Source organism: Prosopis cineraria, unplaced genomic scaffold (assembly GCF_029017545.1).
Source record: "Prosopis cineraria cultivar Desert tree isolate PC_DT_omini unplaced genomic scaffold, ASM2901754v1 PC9, whole genome shotgun sequence".
Taxonomy (NCBI): Eukaryota; Viridiplantae; Streptophyta; class Magnoliopsida; order Fabales; family Fabaceae; genus Prosopis; species Prosopis cineraria.
Window position 1 is genome coordinate 30568557 of NW_026555340.1, and position 22209 is coordinate 30590765.

A 22209-nucleotide genomic window follows, 5' to 3' on the forward strand; every position below is an offset into this window, starting at 1 on the left:
TGGTAGAGTTTTGAGATATATATTTAATTTCCTCTACAATGGCAAGTGTGGGTAATCGTCTTACTTGATGAAATAAACAGGTATAAAAATTTAGGATGTTACACTATGAATTTGCAAGTTTAGCTTCTAATTTTGCAACTATATTGTGATGTATTTGTAATTTTTTTTAAAATGTTAACAAGAAATACAAATATTGATCTTTAATATTAAAAAATATTAAGTCTAATAATTTTAGGGATTTACAAAAAGCCTTTGCTTCCTTTCTATCATGCATGTTTTTGAACATTAAAAATGAATGTACATGTTCTTTGTTAAAATTTAAAAAGTAAGTTATAAATGTATCACAATGAAGTTACAAAATTAAAAACCAAACTTGCAAATATTTAAAGGTGTTAGATCGTGCTATTGAAGGATTAAGAGACCTTGTTGGTACTTTAAAATTGATAAAAATTTAATTTAAATTAATTAATCTCTTAAAAGTTAACTATCACTCTCCCAATATTTAAATCAATCACAATTGCATTTAAAGAATTAAGACGCACAAACTTCACTTGGAATGAGAATTAAATAAAAGTATCTTTATTTTTATTTTTTTTTTATATCATGACATACTACCAAAACGAAATTGTAAGTTGCGTGATGGTATTTTTATTTCGTTCAAGAAAATTATATTTTGTTATGCGTGACCACCAATGTCTTACGGGCCACAAACCTGTTCATCAAATCCTTAACTTATGATTAATCTGGACTTGCTCATTTATGGGGCTCAAGCTCATGGGAATAATTCAAAAAAACTTATCACATCCGCAGACTCAAAAACTCTAATTATATTATTCTTGAGGGAATCTAACCTTTTCCACCAAAAACGATGCCAACAAATTCTATGATTTATCTCACCTGGTTTAGTCCAATACTTTTGCCGATCATATTTAGGGAGTAATTACTGCATTTTCATTATAAATTTATCACAAAGCTTTAAAAAAAAAAAAAAAACTGTGCTCAACTATGCCTTCAGCTCTTCATGATAGGCGCATATGATGAAGACAGCGCATAAAAAGAAGAAACAAAATAATCTGCGGAATTTTTTTAATTTCCAATTATATCTTTATTTTTTTTTTGACAAGGCTTTTATAGTTTGATGAAAGTTAAAATTCTTAATGTTTGACTTTTTCAAAATAAAAACACTCTTAGAAATTATAGAAAATCTGATTTAATACTTTTAGCGAATTTTTTAATTTAATAAAATATTTGAATTTGTATTGATTTTTTATATAAATTATATACGTAACCTAATCAGAAAACATAATTATATAATTTTTTTAATAAACATATAAAAGTCCTTAATTTCAGTGTTAAGTAAAATTAAAGGATTTTCAATAATAAGGGACTCACGTATTTAATCAATAAAACTATAAAGATTTAATTACAAGAAAATAAACCATGAATAAAATTATAAGAACTTGTGAATTGATATTTTTAGAGAAAATATAATTTTAAATCTTTATATTTTATTCATGTTTTGCTATTGATCTCTATACTTTTTTTTCAATGTTTTTATCATATATTTTTATTTTTTATTATTTTTAGGTTCTTTTATAAATAAAGTATAGAGATCCTAAAAAATTTTAAAATAATAAAAAAAAGTATAAGATAAAAAATATTTAAAAAAGCATATAGAAGGGATCTAAATTTATATTTTTTCTTATTTTTAAAAATAATCTTAGCTATCTTTCTCCCCTGATATAGTCACATCACTTGACATTCGGCAGCCCTTTGAAATCCAGCAATTTATATTGGAAATACGTCACAGGATGCACACATGCATCTGTAAAGTACTCGATATTAACCAATATTTATGTTAAGAAACCATAGCAGTGCCACAATACAAGAAATTATATGCAACCCTAATCTGTTATTGATTTTTTTTTTTTTGGGGGGATCTATGAGCTAATCTGTAGTGCAGTCAACCAATGATAGCCCCAGTTATTGGGAAAAACAAACCATGGTCTAGGTTAGGGTTAATAATTCGAGTAAGCTGAACTTATTTGAATTGAGTTTATAGTATCCTATTCTTTTTAAAAAACTTATATAACCAATCCAAAATCTAACTTTTTTATGTTAAGTTTGGATTAATCCGTCGAGTTTGACTAAAATTTCTAGCTTTACATATATGTATAGAGTTAGAACTTCTTGCGATCGAGTTCAATTTGAGCCGTGCTTGTTCAAATTAAGCTCATAGAATTTTACTTTTTCAAAAAGCTCATGTAACCAAGTTCAACTCTATCTTTTTCGAACGATTCAAGTTTAACCCGAATTACTTGCTATAGTCCAAGTGCAAGACCTGATACTATAAGAAAAGGTTGTTTAGCAGAGAATTATATCTAAATTTTAGAGTTAAAGATCGTTTTTGTTCTTGAATTATATACGAAAAATCACAAAGATTTCTAAATTTAATTATAAGTCAATTATATTCTAAAGATTTCTTCCATCATCACCTTGTTTTTTTTACCATTAATGGATCCACATTGCATTTTTAAATATATTTTTATTGTAAAATATTTGAGTTGAGGGGCAAAAATGACTATTAAAAAAGAATTTGAAAGGCAAACAATGACCTTAACTTATTAAAAAATATTAAAAAAATAACAAGACTCACTGATGACTAACAGATGTTAAATATTTTTAAAGTCATGATAATAATAGAAAATTTTTTTATAATTGAAAGACATAATTGATCTATAGTTGAGTTTAAAAGTATCAATAACCTTCCGTATACATTTAAAGATAAAATGACTTTTAATCCTAAATTTTAAGACATTAACAACAACACTGAATGGCTCATGAACTCAAGTGCAGAGAGATCCAAGAAATAAATAACACATATGATCAGATTATTGGTGAATGATATGCGTTTCACATCATATTACTTGGATACCTATCTAAATATTATAATCAAGTTGTGTTTTATATCTCTTCAAGGTTGGACTGCTGATTATTTTTTATCCCCTCTTGAAAAAACCTGTTCAGAACACCAAATAATTTTTCATGCAATGATAATACTTAAAGTCAGACTATAATCCTAATTTGCTATATTTAATCCAACACTAAAATTCGTCAATGCTTTTACACATCTGAAAAGAGAGAAAAAGAATACGCTGAATGATTGACTTTAAATTGTAAACATGAATATATTTTTTCTTTAAATATCATAAAAAGGAACATAATTTTTTTCTTTGAAATGCACTGCTCTTCTGACAATGGTTGGCCAATTAAAAAGAAGATAAAACGCTTAATTTAATGTTTAGATGCTGAACACGTAATGTTTAGTGCATAAGTAGCTTGGTAATCATAATCTCTCCTTTTCTATCTAAGAAAATCAAAAGTGGCTTTAAGTCCGATAAGTGGGTAATTCGGACGGCCAAATATATTTTGGCTGCTTCAATTGAAGCTAACTCAAATGAACTCGAACTTATGAAATAACTAAATAGTCAAAAGTTATTTTGTCTGTTGTTAATGCCCAAAATATAATTTTTGTATTTTAATTTTTTTACTTTAAAAGTATTTATTTTTATTTTATTAAAATATAACACATATTTTTTGGTATGCTTTAACGATGTGGGAGACTTAAATTATTTAAAAAAAAAGACGTGGGTCTTAAATTTAAAAATTAATATTAAAATTTATTTTAAATATTATTTTAAGATATTTTATAGATTAAAAATAATAAAAATATGTAATATAAATATTTTTAATTTTTCACAAAATATTTATAATAATATACTTAAATATATAATATTTTAATATAAAATAGTTTAAAACTTAAAAATAATTAATATTTAATATATTTTTATAAATATAATTTTTTTATTGAGGTATTCTAGGGAATCTCAAACCCAATTGATCTTGGTATTAGTTTTTGAGTTTATTCATACTAAATATTAAAAAAAAGTTATTTTATCAAACTCTTCACCAAAGTTTTATTGAAATTATTTGGGGCGGCCTCTGTGTTCGGCAGATTAACCTTTTTAATCCTTGACATGTCCTCAAAACTATCGTAATTATATATTTTTCCTTCGTAATGGCATTTTTGATCAAAACCTCCCCAATAATTTTCATTAAAAAAAATTCTGTTCAGAAGTTCGCCATTACCATGTTCAATGGAGCAAATCCCAAGCAAATATAAAAATTTCTAAATTGGCTTCGCTTCGCCATCTGTCACTTACAAATTGTTTAAAGTTACGGCTACTGTTCTGAAACAATTGGATTGAAGGAGAGCGAAGCCAAAGAAATGGCCTGGAAATGTTAAATTACCCAATTGACCTTGCTGACACGAGGGAAGAGCCCGATTGGCGATCGGTTTCTTCTTACACGCTGAAGAAAAAAAGGGTGGGGAAGAATGGCAGGTGGGTCGAGGTTAGAGACGAACCCATCGCAACGAAACTCCATAACGGCGATAGGCAGATATTGTAACTGTAAGTAAACTCCACTTCGTAGGGGAGGAATCAGGAGCTGCCGCAGGGACCCAAGAAGGATTTCTCATTCATTTTCACTAGTAATATTGGCTGAAATTACTTGATCACCTTGCTTATCATTAGTGTTCTGGGGAATCAAGGAGCTTGTGTTACTGTCATCTTCTTCATTTCTCTCACCGAATGAAATTACAGAGCGACGCACAACATAGATGTACTCGAGTAATTTGAAGGGGTTTATTTTGGCTGTCGTTTCCAGTGCTTTTATCGGTTCCAGCTTCATTATCAAGAAGAAGGGTCTCCAACGGGCCGGGGCTCACGGCCCTTCAGCCAGTGAGTGTTCCCCAATCTGAGAAGCTGCTTCTTCTCTTTACGAGGATTATTAAGTTTTATTATTTTTATCATTGCTTGCCATTCACTTCGTGTAGGTGTTGGAGGATACGGTTATCTGCGAGAGTCTCTCTGGTGGATCGGCATGATTACCAGTGAGTAGTTCTCTGTGGTGTGGCATTCTCTACAATGTTCGGATTTCTAGCTCAAAATATTTTTTCGTTTTTTTAACGTTCCTCCTTTTTTTTTTTGGCGTTGGGTAATTGCTTACAGTGATTGCTGGAGAGATAGCTAATTTTGTGGCATACATTTACGCCCCTGCTGCGCTTGTGACGCCACTTGGTGCATTAAGTATTATTATTAGGTAAACGTTCATTTCTGACAAACGGTTCCTTACTTCTTTGATCAGTTTCACTTTATACATAACCCTATGATAAACTGTGTAATGTTGTGGAAATGAATTAGTGCGGTCTTAGCACATTTCATGTTGAACGAGAAGCTGCAGAAAATGGGCATGTTGGGGTGTCTTCTGTGCATAGTCGGATCCATTGTAGTTGTTCTCCATGCACCTGAGGAGAAGTCCCTTACTTCTGTTCTTGAAATTTGGGATTTGGCCACTCAACCAGGTATGCTACTTGAGCCTGATTTATATTCACTATGAAGTGCGTGCATGCTTTATTGGATTATCTTGACACGTACATTTTATTTTGGCATCCAGCATTCCTCTTGTATACGGCCTCTGCAATAGCTGTGGCTTTGGTATTGATTTTATATTGTGCTCCCCGCTATGGCCAAACCAATATTTTGGTTTACATTGGAACATGCTCTATAATTGGATCATTGACTGTAAGTGCCGCCAATAGATACCATGTCAATGTTGAAAGACAGCGTTTTTGTGATTTTGGTCATGTGTTGCTTACTGCATTTCGTTTGTCATTTCTGATATGTTATTTCACAGGTCATGAGTGTAAAAGCAATTGGCATTGCAATAGAACTTACATTAGAGGGCATAAACCAGGCTGTATACTACCAGACATGGATTTTTGCAATGGTCGCTATTACTTGCATCATTGTGCAATTAAATTATCTTAATATGGTCAGTATTTTGCAGTTCATAGTACTCTTTTTCTCTCTTAAAATACTTGTGGACATATATTTTGCATCGTGACGTCAACTGTGAAGGATCTGCTTCCTTCTTTGAGATACTTTCATAGCATATTGTTGTCTTTTCTCTGTATTTTAGGTGTGTATTCCCTGTGCAAAAAATTTCCTGGAGCATGTTTGGTTGCTATATTCTTGCCATGGGCATTTTACGGTTAACACTCAATATTTTTCTTATGTTTAATTCGGTGATGTTCAAACTTGCAACTGATGACAAGTGACAACCTGTGAATCCTGTACTATTGAGTTTTTGATTGTATTCATGGTGTAGGCTTATGACTTTGGTCGTTATAAAGCAAAATATAAGAAAACCCCGAATCAAATATTTCTAAATCAAAACCCCATTGCAAAGAATTACAGGTTTCCAAGATGTAAAATCTTGGTATTCAACATGTAAATCTCTTTGCCTAAGTAGCATCCATGTTATGCTTGTGATGAAGCCTGCTAAAGATGATAATCTTGACGTCCTGATTCTTGACTTTTCATTGACACTTGCTGCCATGCTTTTTGATTGTCATTATTTGTTTTGTTAATTGTATTTGATTTTCAATGTGTACTCATGAGTGGCTAACAACACATGCATGGTCGCAGGCATTGGATACTTTCAACACATCAGTTGTGTCTCCTATCTATTATGCCCTGTTCACATCTTTCACAATATTAGCAAGTGCAATCATGTTTAAGGTTGGTATTTTACAGAATTATAATGAGAGAAAAGAAAATGTGTTAGGCAAGGAAACATTTTATGGTTAAACCATCTGCCATCCTGACTTCCGTACTATTATCATTTAGGACTATTCTGGTCAAAGTGCAAGTAGTATTGTATCAGAGCTGTGTGGTTTCATCACTATTTTATCCGGAACAGCAGTATTACATAGTACAAGGGAGCCAGATCCTCCAATAACGGGTAATGCCTCATGCACTTCGTTACTATTACTTGCCACCTGGGAAATGGTGGGGGATAAGCCTAAGGTTAAACTTAATACAAATTTTAGATAATTTGAAGAAGTTGTTTTATTTTCTAGTTGAAGAGTACTTGCATTATTTTGACATGTCAGTGGTCATACATTCCGTGGAATAAATGATGATTCTTTCTCATAAAACGTTTGAGAGTAAAAACAGCAAATATAATAAGGAAGATAGGAAGAAAATGCTGGAAAGCTTTAGCAGCACGTTCTGGGACCTGAACATTCATCGGAATGTTTGTGAAAGAAATGTGGAAATATATTCTGTCATTGACTAAGAATTACTTTCTGAAGTAGGGCTCTCAAGTTGTTAGAGGACTTCCCCATAGTACCATTTGCTGAATGGTCAAAATTATATCAGCACACAAGGTGACTGGTGGAAGGCATTCTGAATAATTTATTTTCTGTCATATACTCACATCACTAAATTAGGGAACAGGATGAGTGGTTTATACGCATTGCTAATGTATCATTTTCAGTGATGCAGACGCCTTAGACTCATTTCTTTGCCAAGAGAAGAAATGTTGATAGAATATTTTTCCTGCATCTTCTCTAAGCACATAGGTTTTGTCTTAATTTATATCATTTATGTGAGAACCATTAGTAAAAGGATAATTGTTTCGATGGTCTATACAAATTGCTCTTTGGCTATTATGAAACTGAGGTTAGCTTTGTATTGACCACTTTTGCAACTAAGCCTTCATGTTTGTTGGTGAAAAACTCTGAACTACTAATATCTAGAATCTTATTTCTTCACCCATGTCATTCTAATTGGAGACTTCCATTTTATCCATGATACAATTTTTAATCTTTGGCGTAGAACTTCATAAATATTGTTGAACCCTGAATAGGCATCTGGAACTTCTAATTGCAGTTCACTAAAATTATACATATAAACAAATTTTAGTGCTATTGAAAAGAAAAGGTTAGAGACAAGTGAATAATCTCTTTGACAAAAAAGGTGGTAGAGTTCACTCAACTGGCATTCTATCAGACAAGGATTTAGTGGGATGCCTAGATGTGTAACTGCCACGCCTCAGAAAAATCTATATATGTTCTACATTGAGGTGTTCACTAGTTTCTGGTGATGTTCAATTTGAGAATTTTTTAAGTCATCTGTTTCTTTCTTCTTCTTTTTTAATTGAAAAAAAAAAAGAGGGGGGAAGACACTTGTCTGATTATTCTGGACATGCAGATTTATACACACCATTGTCTCCTAAAGTGTCATGGTATATCCATGACGGTACTGAACCTTGGAGGCCGGACGAAGATGCACCACCCTTCAATTTAGCCAAAATTATACGGCAAGACCATTTCAAGTGACAGGAGATTAACACGAAAATCAGATTAGTCCTTTGATGTCCTGCTAGTGAATCATGAGGCATCCTGATTTATTGTCTCAGCCCTTCCAATTGTTTAAGCACAAAAGCGTGCCATTATTGATAGAGTTGGGCTTTGTTCCAGTTTGCTTTAGCAAGAGATGTAAGAGATTGATCAACGTTGTGTTGGCAGAGAGGAGAAATTTCCTTCTTTTTCAGTTTTTTTTCCCCTTGAAATTTCTGGTAGATGTTCATAAGCCTGAGCTCTGTTCTTCATCCACAAGTTTGCATTCATGTTACCCTTTCAAGTTGAGTTGGTATCCCCATACCTTTTTTTCTCTTGTGGTTTGCCTCCTTTTTCCCCGGGGTTTACAACTAATTTATTTGCACAATGAAGATGCTTCCAGATTCTGGTTTGGGCCAGCCAAATGCTTGAAACTAACCCATGTAATGTGTATCACTGTGATGTTAATTATTTATTTAGAGCACCAATATTGGCCTGATAGTTGTCGACATGTGGTGTTCAAGCGCGAATTGTCTATGTACTGATCAGTTAGAATTGGAAGAGTCACGGACGCTCTACTGGCTTTGCGCGTGCAGCGGCAAAGCGAGTCCATATGTATTGTGGAAGTTTGATCTTCTGGTCATGTGTTTTATGGCCTTCTTATTTAGGGAGTAGGGGAAAAAATGTTGAAGTATTTTTCTTTTGTCGGTTTGGTTATTTATAAATTAAATCTTTTTGTCTCATGTTTTTTATCAATCAAAGTAGTACCTACATTAAATTAAAATGATGGTTACTTAACAAGTTAAGTAATAAAAAGTAAATGAATAAATTATCTCCAAATTTTAAAGCACAGTAAAATTATAGATTATGAATTTGTTTATTATGTAAATTATACTTTTAACTTTTAAAAATAGTATAATTTAGCCTTTGTCATCAATAAAAGCTAACTTTGATTATTAGTTGATTAAAAAATTTTAGCTTTGTTTTTGTAATTTTGGGGTCCTTTATTGTAAATTTTTTCCTCTTCTATAATTTTTGAAGTCTTTTTGTGATTTTCTAATCAACCTATGATTAAAATTAATTTTTTTTAATAATAGGGGTTAGATTGTTTTAGTTTTCAAAAATTAGACAGAATATATATATATAATAAACTATAACAAATGAGTTCAAAATTTATAGTGTTATTAAATTTAAAACTTAGAGAAAAATTTGTTCATTTACTTAATAATAGATAAATATAAGGGTGCTTTGATGGTTACTACTTGATGAAAAAATTTGCTCATACAAGTGAAATATTTATAATGTCTTTTTTAAATCTACCCAACATAATTTTTTTGGTTGGGCCTGGTAGCTGTGATAAAATTTAGCCGTTTTTAACAAGCTTATATTTAAGTGAGTCCGTATATAGTGTAGAATGTCAAAGATGAATACGATGCCTGATTTAATCGGATAGAACTTGAATGCTTTGGAACTTCCGTTTTGCATTTGGTGAAAAAATAAAATAAAAATAAAGCATGTTTGTGTTTTTATCTTGCATTCTACGGTCAGCCACTTAAAGGATTGCTACCATGCTGACCATAGAAGCCTTTCACGGAGAGTCACTTTGGGATTGTTAACCTGGAAACTTTAGGAAGCTAGAAATAGGAGACTCTTTGCTAATGCCTCGTTCACAGAACGCAGGCTTATGCATTAAGTATAGCATTTTAGACCAACATACTATTAGTCTTCATGATGATTCTAATTTTCTTTCCTCCTGACTTTGTTCTATTCTTTCGAGTTGTACATATTCAATGCGGCAAGCCTTTCTCGGTTAATCTAGCTGCCTTACAGTTTCCGTTGATGGAATGAATATACAGTTTCACTCAAACAAAAAGAGTGGATAGAGTTATTTGTCACATTGTCATTCATTTTTGGAATACCTTTTCTCTTTATTAGGTAGGACAATGTGGTAATCCCATCAAACATGAAAAAATACGGGCAAAATCCTAGAGATCTCACACAAAACTAAAATACATTAAGCAAGACCGTAACACAGGCGGCTGTAATTTAGTGGTAAGAATTTCGCATTGTGGCCATGGAGATCCTAACACAGCCACAATCAGTTCTACTTTTCATGTGTTGTTGCATGCCCTCTTGTAACCTTTTATTCTGCTGGCACGAGGTTGGAATGCTCCATTAAAAGCCGTGTGTTTATATCTATTATGATTTTTGAGTTAAGAATTGAAGCTTATTATAATAGAGAAAAAATTGAGCACAAGGCGCAACTCAACATTGGCGAAACATCCAGGTTAACACAATAGATCAATAATTAACGAAGGAATCACGAAAATAGTTTTTCTAGATCCAACAGAAAAGTCAAAATGGTTCCATCAATGAATCTTGTATCTCTCGGAAAAAGAAATCAGAATTGCAAAATCTACATCCAAATTCTGCAAAGCACAGGAAAGAATGTGCGAGGAGTTATCGTTTCTATGTGGTGACTAATAGATAGGCAAGGCCCTTTAGATATTCAACGATCTCTGATCCACCAAGCTTCGAACTCCCATATACTCTATCAACGAAAGTAATTGGAACCTGTACACAATCAAAACTTGCGTCGCGTCAACCCCAAATTGAACAATAGGATAATTTCTCTACCGAGAATTGCAGCGAGCACGATTAAGACGGGAGAAAATTGTTGAAGCACATCAAATAAAGAACGTTCAGGTATCTTGAAAAAAGAAAGTTCAGCTAAGCCCTGATAAAATATCTATAATCGCACACATTTGGAGCATCTTATACTTATTACGTCAGAAGATTCAACCACTTCTCCCTGATCATCAACCAGTCAGTCATGTTTGTATCCAGCCACAAGTGAATAATAATCTCGAAGCTGGCCAAATTAGAAGGCTGTAACTTCATCTTGGACTGAGAATACAGAGCTACAATAGATAATACACGTCTGCTCACGTCTGCTGCTTGCCTCATCAGGTCACCAAAAAACCACATACATGTCATCACTCTTCTCTAAATTTACTTTTGAGATCCTTTCATATACCAAAATTAGGGTGTGTATGCATTATTTACGAGACATTCTTTTGATTCACCAACAAATACCTTTAGCAGTACGAAATTATAATTCTTGGCCAAAGTCTCCCAAGAAAAATAATCACAAGCTACACTTAATTTGACAAAAATAAGTCAAAAATTGCAAGCTACTATTGAAAAGAAATTACAAAAGTTATTCAGGACACTTATGGATGAATTTTCCGATGCTTAATAACAATGCTCTCACTTATTTCGACAGCCACTTAGGCAGCTTAATAATCAGAAGGAAAAGAAGAAGAAAAAAAGAAAAAAACACAAAAAATACCCTCACTCCGTTTATCATATTCATAAGGAGGGTGAACCATACCTCTTTAATCTTGTACCGTTTTCTAGAAGCACGGACAATCATCTCCATTTGAAAGACATATCCCTTACTAACACAGCAACTAATAATATCTTCAAGCACTGATTTCCTGTAAAGTCTATAAAGAGAAGAGATAAATCATTCTTAAACAAGTGGAGCAACACTCTCAATCTACTACTTAATAGCACTTATCAAGTTTTATACCTAAAAGATCCTGTCAGATCAGAAACACCAGGCCATAAAAATGTTTGTGCAAGAACATTTGCTCCTCTGCTTGTTAATTTGCGCATCAGATTCCATCCATGCACACCGCCGCCCTTAACATAACGGGTTCCGGTGACTATATCAGCACTAGTTTCTGACTGCTTTCTGCAAAACGTAAATGGAAAATTAAATAACATAGGCAGATAAGAAATAATCAAGAAATTATTAGAAGGTTTTCTTACCTGATGAAGCTGGGCAAGTATTTTGGCTGCAGAAGAATTAAGCAAATCAGTAAACGAAAGGATGTAACAAGAACAAAATTCATTTAACAAATTTCCAAAATGGATATTCAAATTCAACTTAGAGTAGAAGACAACAAATGAATGGCATGATTCTCTCTGACTATAAATTATTAATTTGTCAAAGATTACCAATTGCATTCATGGACACAGGCATGTTCAAATGACAGTTGAATTAAAAAACTAAAACATTAAAGTGACATTTTAATCCCAAACATTATTTTGTTTAAACTCAATTCTGCCGAATTCTTTTCACCTTTTTTCTTCTACCACAACCCATTTATTTTCCCTAGTTCAATCATTTCGAATGGCAAACTATGATACAAATCTCAAGGGCACAACTTACATGATGTGATAGATCAGCATCCATGATGACAACAAAATTTCCAGATGCGTGCTTCAATCCATGAATGTAAGCCGTTCCTGGAATTTAATTGAATCAAATACCAGTTTTTCATATTTTATAACGGCCTAACAGTAGAAGGATGAGGTAAATACCTAAACCCAGCTTACTAGGTCTAGCTCTTAATAGCTGGAATCACGGAGAGAAAACGCTTAATATAAGATTAGCAAGAACTGAGAACCCAAAAGGTATATATATAAAGATCCAATTTCAAGTTTTGTAATTCTTACAATCCGATCTTCTCCATAAACTTTCTGCAACTGTTTTACGATATCCTGGGTGCCATCAGGGCTTCCGTCATCCACAACTATAATTTCAAAATCGATGTCCCTAATTGAGGATTGATCAATCAAAACGGAACATTCCAAAAATGCAAGATCGTTAATCACCATCGAGGAACAATATAACAAAAAATATATGATAACAGGGTCTTACAGTTACAGAAAAGCTCAGCCTTGCTCTTAAATTTTTCATTATGGGTTGAAACAAAGACATACAATTCAAAAACGCACAGGAACGCATTTTGATTTCCCAAAACGTAAAAATGCCACCTTAGATTTTCAGAAGGTCATGAGTGAAGTACAAATAGAACAAAGAAATAAAATAAATAATAATAAAACAAGAGATGGGGAATTTACTGGAGGTGCTTGAAAATAAGGTAGACGATGAGAGCGATGTTCAGGCGTTCATTATAAGTAGGAACGATGATACTGTACTTGTTCTTTGGGTTATTAAGCTGCACTTCCATTCTAATTGTAATCGGCAATTTGAATTCTCGCTCAATCCCAAAATTATAGTTCGAGTATCCAATTCAATTATCTTCTTCGTTGCCTCAATCGACGCAGTTTTTCTTTCCCGTTTTCACTTTCCAGGTAGCTAAGCGGAGAGCAGAATGGGGGGAAGGCAGCGTATATGCGTGCGGCGTAGCTAGTGTTTTAAAGTGAGATTAATCGTCATTTTCATTTGAAAACTTTTCTTAAAGGTGATTTTAAAGAATATGACTTTTTATAAAATACTTTTATAATTATTTAAATTAATGAATGAAAATTTTAAAATATTTTTTAAAAAATTTAGTTTAAAAATCATTATTTTTGAGTGAAGTGCATATTTAAAATATAAGACATCATATTTTAAATAAAAGTTATACTGAAATGAAAAACATAATTAAAAATTATTAGCAAAATTAATAACATAACCAATTAAACTGAGACTTCGTTGATTTAATTGAGATATAATAAGGGGGGGGATATTGTTGAAAGAATATGAAAAAAGGGTTGAAGGAGAAGTAAAAAGAAAAAATTATTATGGCATAAACATTCATTGTAATTTTTGAAATGCATAGTATCTCTTTATTATTTATGCTAAATGAGTAAATCAAGTACATATTTGGTTTACATCCTAACTTCAGTTAGAGTGAGTCAAATTGAGGTTAGGAAGTAAAAAAGTCAAAAAAATGATGTTGGGATTAATAAAATATATCAACATTGGTTAAAGCTAAATGAGCGTTAATTCAGAAGCTATTAGCATTGGCTTTTTCTCTTGCGTCGCGTTGATTTGGCCATTGGGAAGCTTTGATTAGCTTTTAAATTTTTGTGCTTTCTCTCCCCTCTCATTTATCTAACCTAAGAGCACGAGCTTGGCTTTTCATTTCACTGTGCTTTCTTCTCTTGTGACCTCGCAAGCTGATATTGAAGAACCAAATCGCAGCTTTACTTATAATGATTCAAATTATTTTCCAAAATTTAAGACAAAAATAATGAAAGTATGTACAATGATTTCTGGTAAATCTTGAATTCTCATATTTGAAGAGCTAGGATTGATGAAAGCCAAGCTTCCATCTTCATCACCACCACCAACGCAATGCTTTTTGCAGATCAATTGTGCGTGGAGGTGAGCTAAGAGAGAACAAGTATACGAAGTCTAGAGAGTAATCCAAGGCACACCATACTCCTGAGCAACAACAAGAGATGAACACGAAAGCATCGAAAATCACACACGTCACTCTCAAATTCCTCTCTAAAACCGCCATGCTTAGGCCCTGTTTCAGGTTTTGACGACTAGCTTCAAGAAAGAAGTTTAGCCTCCAAGATGGGTGGTGGTTGGTGAGGTCGAGACCATCGGGGATTCCATCGAAGACAGTGTAAAACTTGATGTTTTCGAGGATGGTGTTTCCTGAGTTTGGAAGATAAGAGGAAATGTTTGCTCTGTAGGGTGATGAAAAAGGAGAAGCTCACGTGAGGAGCAGCATGTGCTAGCTTGACAACGAGGTTAAGTAGAGGAGCAGTGTGAGTGCCGCAGGCGAAGGCGAAAGCTACCACATGCTTGCTCCAATTAGGCAAGGCTCCGCCCATGGTGGTGGCTATGGCTGAGAGTAGAACAGAGGTATGAAGACAACTACAGTAAAAAGGTGGCTATTGTTGAAATGATATTGACACCATGCTGGATTTGGTCTTATTTATAAGATTTTGTTTTTGTAATATTTATACTTCATTTCTTTAACTTTGTATTGCAAATTTTTTCTTTTACTTTCTCATGAACATGATGAAAAAAAGTCTCATTAGAACATGTAACTTATTAGGTTAGATTTAATGGGAGGAATTAATTCCTTACAATATAATAAATTAAATTTTAAATTATCTTGAAAAGAGGGATACTCGTATTTAGTGATCAGAAATGCTTCGAACGTAATTGTGATTTTAAGTTTAATATTTTTTACTTATTAATTAGTCAAAAAATATTAATATACTTATTTAAGATAAAAAAATTTCATGCTTATTTTTGGTATTAAATATCTCAATTGATTTTTAAATTAAATTATTTAAACGAATTTCAATTTATCTAACTGACTTTAAAAAAAAATATTCAAACATAAATCACGTTATATTAACTAATTTTTTTAATCTCAATTTATTAACTTTAATATAATCCTAATTTTAATTATAAATTTTTTAATTTAAATACACTCCAAAATTGTCCAAACAGTATTTATTGTTGGGCTTCGTAATCACATTTGTTTGAGTTGCACACAACCCAGTTTGACCGGAGTATCAGCGGTAACACCAGCTAGGCCACTTGTCCTACTCTACTCAACTCTCTTCCTCTCTTTGTTATGTCTGGGTTTTTAAGTTAATTTGCTTTAATTTGTTTTTACATTTATCTCAAATTCTAACGAGTACAAGCAATCTGCATCTGTAATTTTTCACTTGAGTTTTTTTTTTTGAGAGAATAAACTGGAGTAAAAGGAAAAAAAAAAGGAAGGAATATGTCTATAGCTAACACTTTATTGCAGCATCCAAACACTGTTCAGTTTTTCTGCATCCTACTCTTGCAGTCACCTCCCTACAATTTATTTCAGCTCTGTACATCGTCTTATCACTCAAGAATATCTCCCTTTTTTAATATATATATATATATATTTATATTTTTACTGGTTTGGATGATGATTAGTTCGGAAATGATGTAATGAACAGTGATTTATGATTACACATACACTAGCGTGATCATCGAATCATCATTCTGTTTTCTAATTACATAATCAGATGGGAACTTGATTAAAGAGAACCCTACGGATGCCATTCAATCAGTAAGCGAACTGTTCATTGGGGGAAAAAAAATCAATAAGCGAACTACCTTTTCCCCCCCTTGGGATAAATGAATGCACACAGAGTAGTCCATCCACACCGGAGACCGGAGCGGAGAGGCATCATGCAGTGCCGCCGGAGTGCTCTAGTTGGATCCATTGTTTAATCTTTAAGATTGGCTGCTTATAATTTATATATTGTACTTCAGAATGTTGATTCTCGTCCTTATCCTTTTGTCTCCGTCCAATAATAGTCTCTTCCTGGGCCTATTCAGACGGATAAATTGTGGCTATTTTCTATTAACAAAATTCAAATAACTTCGTACAACTCAAAGATGCCAATGCAATACAAATCAATTACAGCATTTTGCGCAGGAATATATAATATACGGACCAAATATATACAAAATTAACATGATTGTAGGTCCACTAAGGACCAAAGTTTTACAGCCAAGTAACAAGCATGGTAAATCTCCCAAAAAGTCAAATGCAGTGACTCCTTCCTATTGTGGCAGCACCTCCAGACATGATGCATCTTCCCATGGTAGAAACGATCCTTCTTGAGATAAATTCTGTCATCGCACAAATTATGAATCAAAAGGTGATGCTACCACATAACATCTAATTTTCCATGCCCCAACTCCCAACAATAATCCTCAATGCATTATTTGAAAGCCATTCTTTCTGCAGAATACACGCGATAATCTAGAAATATTCAATGTTTTTACAAGCCTTTTCATGACTTGACGTTGAGTATATTTATATCCCTTGTTATCTTCTTCTTGTTTTTTTTTTCTTGTGGGGGGGGGGTTAATGAATAGAAAAGATCAGGATGTGGAAGTTTAAATTCATAAGAAGGTTACGTGTATGCAAGCACGGTAAGACAGAAGGATATGATTAAGGAGCATGCATATATATTAAAACGATTCAGCTTATTTAGGGTTTATTTCGTGAATAATCTCATTCATACCATGCGAAGGAATGCTTTCATAAAGTGCTGCTACTTGCTACATGGCATCATGTGGACCCAGATCTAGGAGCACATAATTCTTACCGACTTGTCAAGGAAGAATGAGCTAAAGCAGACACTGATAAGAAAGCTTACTACAGGAAAGGTTCAAAGCAAACTGTTGCTGAGTAATCTCATAAACAAAGCCGAATAAATGCACAAAAGGACTACAATCTAGAATGAATGTTAATATCTACCCACAAAAGACATACTGAACACTTTAAATCTTAAAATGTGTAAAAAGCAAGATATGTTCATTTCCACGTAGAGGATGGCGTCATGAATTGAGCAGCGCCAGAAGAATCAAAACAGTTAAAACGAATGTATAGGATGCTAAAAATCCAAACATACTGTCATCCAATAGAAATATCCACGTAGGAGATTCAGAACTCTGGGATGATCATCACGAACTGAATATAATCTCTTTGCAAGATCTGCACATTCAGCTCGAAACTCAAAATTTACTGATCTTGAACAAGGAATGCCAAGAGACAACAAGAAAACTAAAATGAAGGAATCTAGACTAAATGTACTCGTGTCAGTAGATTTTATTATGCACAGGCAAACAAAGGTAGTGTCATACATGCAAAAGCTACATTGCAGGTGGCAGAATGTACCAAAGCACAGCGATAAATCCTACTTACCAGCATGGTAATCAAGAATAGACTTTGGAGGACGAGTGTCGTCGTCATAGCTTTTTGTACACGAACGTAAAACTCTTTGGCTTTGCACTGGTTTTTTTTCACTAAGTTGTTTAAGAAGCATCCAGTACTCTTCCTCAGAGTAAGGTCTCTTAAGATCATCCATGAGTTTATCTCTAAATTCTGTGTGTTTCCGTGCACGGGCTTTATGTTTGTGCCACCACTGATCCACATTCACCTGGGAGGCAGCAAAGGAATCCAAATGTTCAAATTTTTAGATTCAAACGCTAAAAACAATATACATAAAGCAAAACAAAGAATAAAAAGTTGAAATAAAGCAAAAATGATGGATTCATCAAATTTGCGATACGTACAGGTTCTTGTTGTTTTATCAGGGGCCTTTTTAAGTCAGGAAGATGGTCTTTTTGTTCTTCTTCTTCTTCTTTCACTGTGAAATCGACGTTCGGTTGAACAGCGGTACTAATGGCAAGAGGTCGTTTTGGTTTCCTACCCCTGCGCGTCGTCGCCCTTGGACGCGCATTCTTTTGAAGAGGTTGGTTTTGGTTTTGTTTCCTACCTGCGGTATTATGAAGCTGCTCTGCCTCAGAGTTCAAATTCGTGTCGACAGAAATAAGGTGGGTCCAATCGTCAAGGTTAGACTCAGAGCGTGTTGCCGTTGGTAATGTAGAATCCTCTAGTTCCGCTGCCTCGTATTTAACAAAGATACCGTCTTCCGGGATGTCAAGCACATAAGAATTTCCGTCAAGCCTCAAGTGATCCAAGAAAAAACTATACATGTCCTCATTGGTTGATACAGCTCTGTTTTCTTCCAGGAGATGGAGCAGCTGGGATTTGACACTGTCGTAGAGGTCGCCAGCAAAATTCACGACATCCGGGTCGGCCAGTGGATTATGAACGTGAAAAGCTTCGGATAGAGAAGTAAAGAAGCTGAGTTTGTCGGTTCTTGATTGGAGGCTCCTGCTCTTGTTGCGCACGTGAGTAGAAATATCATGGTGACAATCCCAAGACTCGTACTTGACCTTGTCGTCCAATTCCGCTACCGGTTTCTCTGGGTTGGCCGCCATTGCATCCCTAAATTATGACCCCACCCTCTATGCCCTAAGTTTGTTTCTTTAACTTTAACCTTAATTTATGAATTAACTGTTTCATAATTAATTATTATTTACACAATCAACCATTAAAATGAAAGAGAAAGCCTAACCTTTGCAGTTCAGGCGTTTCAGAGGTACGATGCTCAAGTGTTGGCAAGGGACTCGAGGGGGACGGGGAAGGAGACGACCTTGTGTTGAAGTGCAGCTCAAAGGAGTTTGTAATATATATATATATATATATATATTGACCATTTATATGATATTTTTTGAAGGATTAAATATTTAAGAATATAAAATATTTTTAATTTTTAAAAATATAATAATTATTTTTTTAAAATGTTCCTATTAAATATTAAATAAGTTATTTTATATTTATTTTAAAAAATTTATAAGAGTAAATATAAAAATTTAAAATTAATTTAAAAATAAGTAATTATTTTATTAAAAAATAAAATTTAATTAAACGGAGGAAGTATATTTTTGAAAATATATGTGTGTAATCCGTTTTAACACGTTTTGGAAGCTTTGTCCGAGTAATTGATATTTTATAATTACTTAAAGTATATTTCTTTCTCTAATTTCATATAATATTTTAATTTAATTTTTTAATATATATTTTAGTCCTTTAATTTTAATATCATTAATTTTAAATAATTATTTTTTAGGTTAATTATTGTGATTTAAAAAATAGGCTTGATAAATTAACAATTGAAATACTTTGTTAATATTTAAAATTTCAATGTAAAATTTTTTCATAATAAAACTAATTATGTTAAGATTAAAAAAATTAAAAATACACTTTATAAAATTAAGAGATAAAAATAAAAACTTATATAAAATTAAAAAATAAAAAATATATTTTAACTTTCACAATTTAATGAAATCATTTATTAATGCACCAACTCAAGTTGTTCTAGATGGTAAGATTTTTATTACTTAAACAATTAAGTGGGATTTCAATCCAAACCCTGTCATTCCTTATACTCATGGAAAAAAAAAATCATTTATCAATCTTTCATCAATTTCACCCTTTTTTTAATAAAATGGGAAAATTTATTAACTCAAAGGAAAAAACTGTATAAGGTTCCGAAATAACAACTTCAAAGCATAAACTAAGAAAAATCACATCGAAGTATAAGTAGAAAAGCATCTGAACCCTTAGGTCATGTTTGATATATTAAATTTAGATCCAAGAGAAATGGAACTGAAATTGAAATCATGATTTTAATTGTTTGGTATGCATGAATCTAATTCTTTATGGATTTCAATTCTATCAAAATACTTAAAATTCAATTCCATCTTCATCATGATGGAATTGCCACAATTCCATGAAATTGTCATAACTGCCCCACATACACACTCCATCATGATGGCTGAGTTTTTTTTTATAAGGGTATTTTGGTCTTTATCTATTTTAAATACATATATTTATTAATATTATATTTAAATTTCATCTTCATACCAAACACACTTTTAAAACTCAATTCTATTCCGATTTCGATTTCAATTCCAATTCCGATTCTAATTCTGATTCCATTAAAAACTCTTCCATCATATCAAGCGAGGCCTTATTTAATACGAGAGAATGAAGAAGTAGAATTGGTGTTGGGACTAACCAGTACCAAGTTTTTGTATCTGGTACATAAAAATAAAAATTTTAATTCCAGCCCCAACCCCTTACTTAGTACCGCTATAATTGAAAAATCATTTATGGGATTGATTTTTGTAAGACTAAAATGGCCCTATCTCTGCCACGACAGCCCGTCATTTTCATTTCTTCTTCCATTTGTTTAGATCACCATCTTGGTCAAATCATCACTAGGTTCAAACCTTCTCGGGCTCCATTTTCTTATCTTCATCTTCGAACCAAGGTTAGGGGCGTCGGCGGGAGTTCGAGAGTCTAGATCCCATCATCATCTCCCTTAGTTCAAGAGTCCAGATCTGATTCGAGTTTGTTGCTTTCGAGATCCCAGTCACATGGCTGTCGAACCTAGATCCATGTCTTGCAGCATTTGCTTCGTCGCTTCCAAGTTGTCAGATGAGATGGTGTAGAGCTGGGTCTTTCCAAGTTGTAGGACGACTTGTAGCGTATGCTCTGTCAAGATTGATGCTAGTGAGATGGACGAGAGCGAGAGCTAAGGAAGGAAAAACTGTGATCGCGGTGCGGAGGGAGGGATGGGAATCTCACGGCAGAGAAAATGGGTGTTCAGGACTACAATTCTTTTATTAATTATGAGGGTATTATTGTCTTTTAATAATTTATATTTAATTATAAGATAAGTATTCCATATCATTATTACTTCACACTAAATATAATTTTAAAATCTCAACCTCACTCCCGGTGCTAGTACCAATCTCATTACAAAATTTTAATTTTAATTCCTCTAAATTCAAGCCCTCGTACCAAATAAAGTTTTAGAGTGTGATTAACAATATCGTCAATATGGAGAAGGACACTGATGGGGACAATCAAATTCACCCTTTTATAGTCAGATAAGTAAGAATGAATAATAAGAATATTTTAATAAAAAAGTATTGAATTTTGATGATTTTAAAACTATTTATTAGCACCCTTAATTTATACATATTCATCCCTGTCTTTAACATAACATACATTCTAAATTTTTTTTACAAAAAGTCAATAATATTAATTTTTTCTAAAAATACTCTTACTAATTATATTGTAGGAAAAGATGATATAAGAAAGAAAGTAAAGATAAATAAAATAAAATTTTAAATTGAAAGGCAATTTTGAAAAATAGTAATACTTTTTCATAATTTTAATGATACCAACTATTTTTAACTATTTTTAATTTCTATGAATTAGTTGGAGGTGTTTTATACTGAATATTGTAAGGAGTATATACAATTTTAAAATGCCATATGTTTCAAAATTGAAGAAATATCTTATATTAAAAATATCTAAGTAAATTTATGTTTTTTATTGCAATGTGTATCTTTGAATTGAAGATAATTTTATTTGAGGCATGATCAAACATTAAATATTGGTATATTTTTCACTGGAGATTTATATTTTTTTATAAAAAATGAAATAATAACTTTATAATTAAATTAAACTTTTTTGATGAAATAATTAAATTAAACTTTAATATGCAAGAGGCATATACTTTTGGTGGTGGCGGTCTAATTTTTGGCGCCTTTTAAAAGTGTGCACATCTGGGGAAATTCGCAGAGGCGTTGTCGGGACACAAGGAAAGGAGACATAAATCCAAACTGGATCATAGTGGAAGCTTCTTTCCACAGTTCAGCACTTTCGGAATATTTTCATCGAATTATATTGAGAAAAAGATAAAAGTTATTA

At 32.7% G+C, this 22209-nt stretch overlaps 3 protein-coding genes across 3 annotated transcripts; 1 reads left to right on the forward strand and 2 right to left on the reverse strand.

Annotated features, from left to right (window-relative positions):
- Window positions 1-4266: 4266 nt before the first annotated feature.
- On the forward strand, window positions 4267-8878 carry LOC129319338 (probable magnesium transporter NIPA6). Its single transcript, XM_054964372.1, has 9 exons — window positions 4267-4802; window positions 4898-4954; window positions 5073-5163; window positions 5265-5425; window positions 5518-5645; window positions 5758-5895; window positions 6552-6644; window positions 6753-6867; window positions 8121-8878. The coding sequence occupies exons 1-9, from the start codon at window positions 4682-4684 to the stop codon at window positions 8246-8248; spliced, it is 1032 nt and encodes a 343-aa protein (XP_054820347.1). The 5' UTR covers window positions 4267-4681; the 3' UTR covers window positions 8249-8878.
- Window positions 8879-10536: 1658 nt separating this feature from the next.
- Window positions 10537-13471, reverse strand: LOC129320612 (dolichol-phosphate mannosyltransferase subunit 1). Its single transcript, XM_054966139.1, has 8 exons — window positions 13184-13471; window positions 12776-12875; window positions 12641-12674; window positions 12489-12565; window positions 12086-12111; window positions 11844-12008; window positions 11643-11757; window positions 10537-10822 (listed from the first exon to the last, which is right to left on the reverse strand). Exons 1-8 carry the CDS (start codon window positions 13291-13293, stop codon window positions 10718-10720), a joined length of 732 nt encoding a protein of 243 aa, XP_054822114.1. The 5' UTR covers window positions 13294-13471; the 3' UTR covers window positions 10537-10717.
- Window positions 13472-16399: 2928 nt separating this feature from the next.
- Window positions 16400-19086, reverse strand: LOC129319407 (uncharacterized). Its single transcript, XM_054964465.1, has 5 exons — window positions 18998-19086; window positions 18150-18867; window positions 17779-18013; window positions 17486-17568; window positions 16400-16697 (listed from the first exon to the last, which is right to left on the reverse strand). The coding sequence occupies exons 2-5, from the start codon at window positions 18858-18860 to the stop codon at window positions 16629-16631; spliced, it is 1098 nt and encodes a 365-aa protein (XP_054820440.1). The 5' UTR covers window positions 18861-18867; window positions 18998-19086; the 3' UTR covers window positions 16400-16628.
- Window positions 19087-22209: the final 3123 nt, after the last annotated feature.

Bases quoted from the DNA above. Each gene is read 5' to 3' on its own strand.
- LOC129319338 (XM_054964372.1), top strand. From the start codon at position 4,682: ATGTACTCGAGTAATTTGAAGGGGTTTATTTTGGCTGTCGTTTCCAGT. The intron at 4,803-4,897 runs GTGAGTGTTCCC...CACTTCGTGTAG, and splicing joins GGCTCACGGCCCTTCAGCCA to GTGTTGGAGGATACGGTTAT. The intron at 6,868-8,120 runs GTAATGCCTCAT...CTGGACATGCAG, and splicing joins GCCAGATCCTCCAATAACGG to ATTTATACACACCATTGTCT.
- LOC129320612 (XM_054966139.1), bottom strand. From the start codon at position 13,293: ATGGAAGTGCAGCTTAATAACCCAAAGAACAAGTACAGTATCATCGTT. The intron at 11,758-11,843 runs GTATAAAACTTG...TTCTCTTTATAG, and splicing joins GATCTGACAGGATCTTTTAG to ACTTTACAGGAAATCAGTGC. The intron at 10,823-11,642 runs GTATGGTTCACC...GATTGTGTACAG, and splicing joins AACGGTACAAGATTAAAGAG to GTTCCAATTACTTTCGTTGA.
- LOC129319407 (XM_054964465.1), bottom strand. From the start codon at position 18,860: ATGGCGGCCAACCCAGAGAAACCGGTAGCGGAATTGGACGACAAGGTC. The intron at 17,569-17,778 runs GTAAGTAGGATT...CTGAATGTGCAG, and splicing joins TATTCTTGATTACCATGCTG to ATCTTGCAAAGAGATTATAT. The intron at 16,698-17,485 runs GTATGTTTGGAT...GTGCGATGACAG, and splicing joins GATATTTCTATTGGATGACA to AATTTATCTCAAGAAGGATC.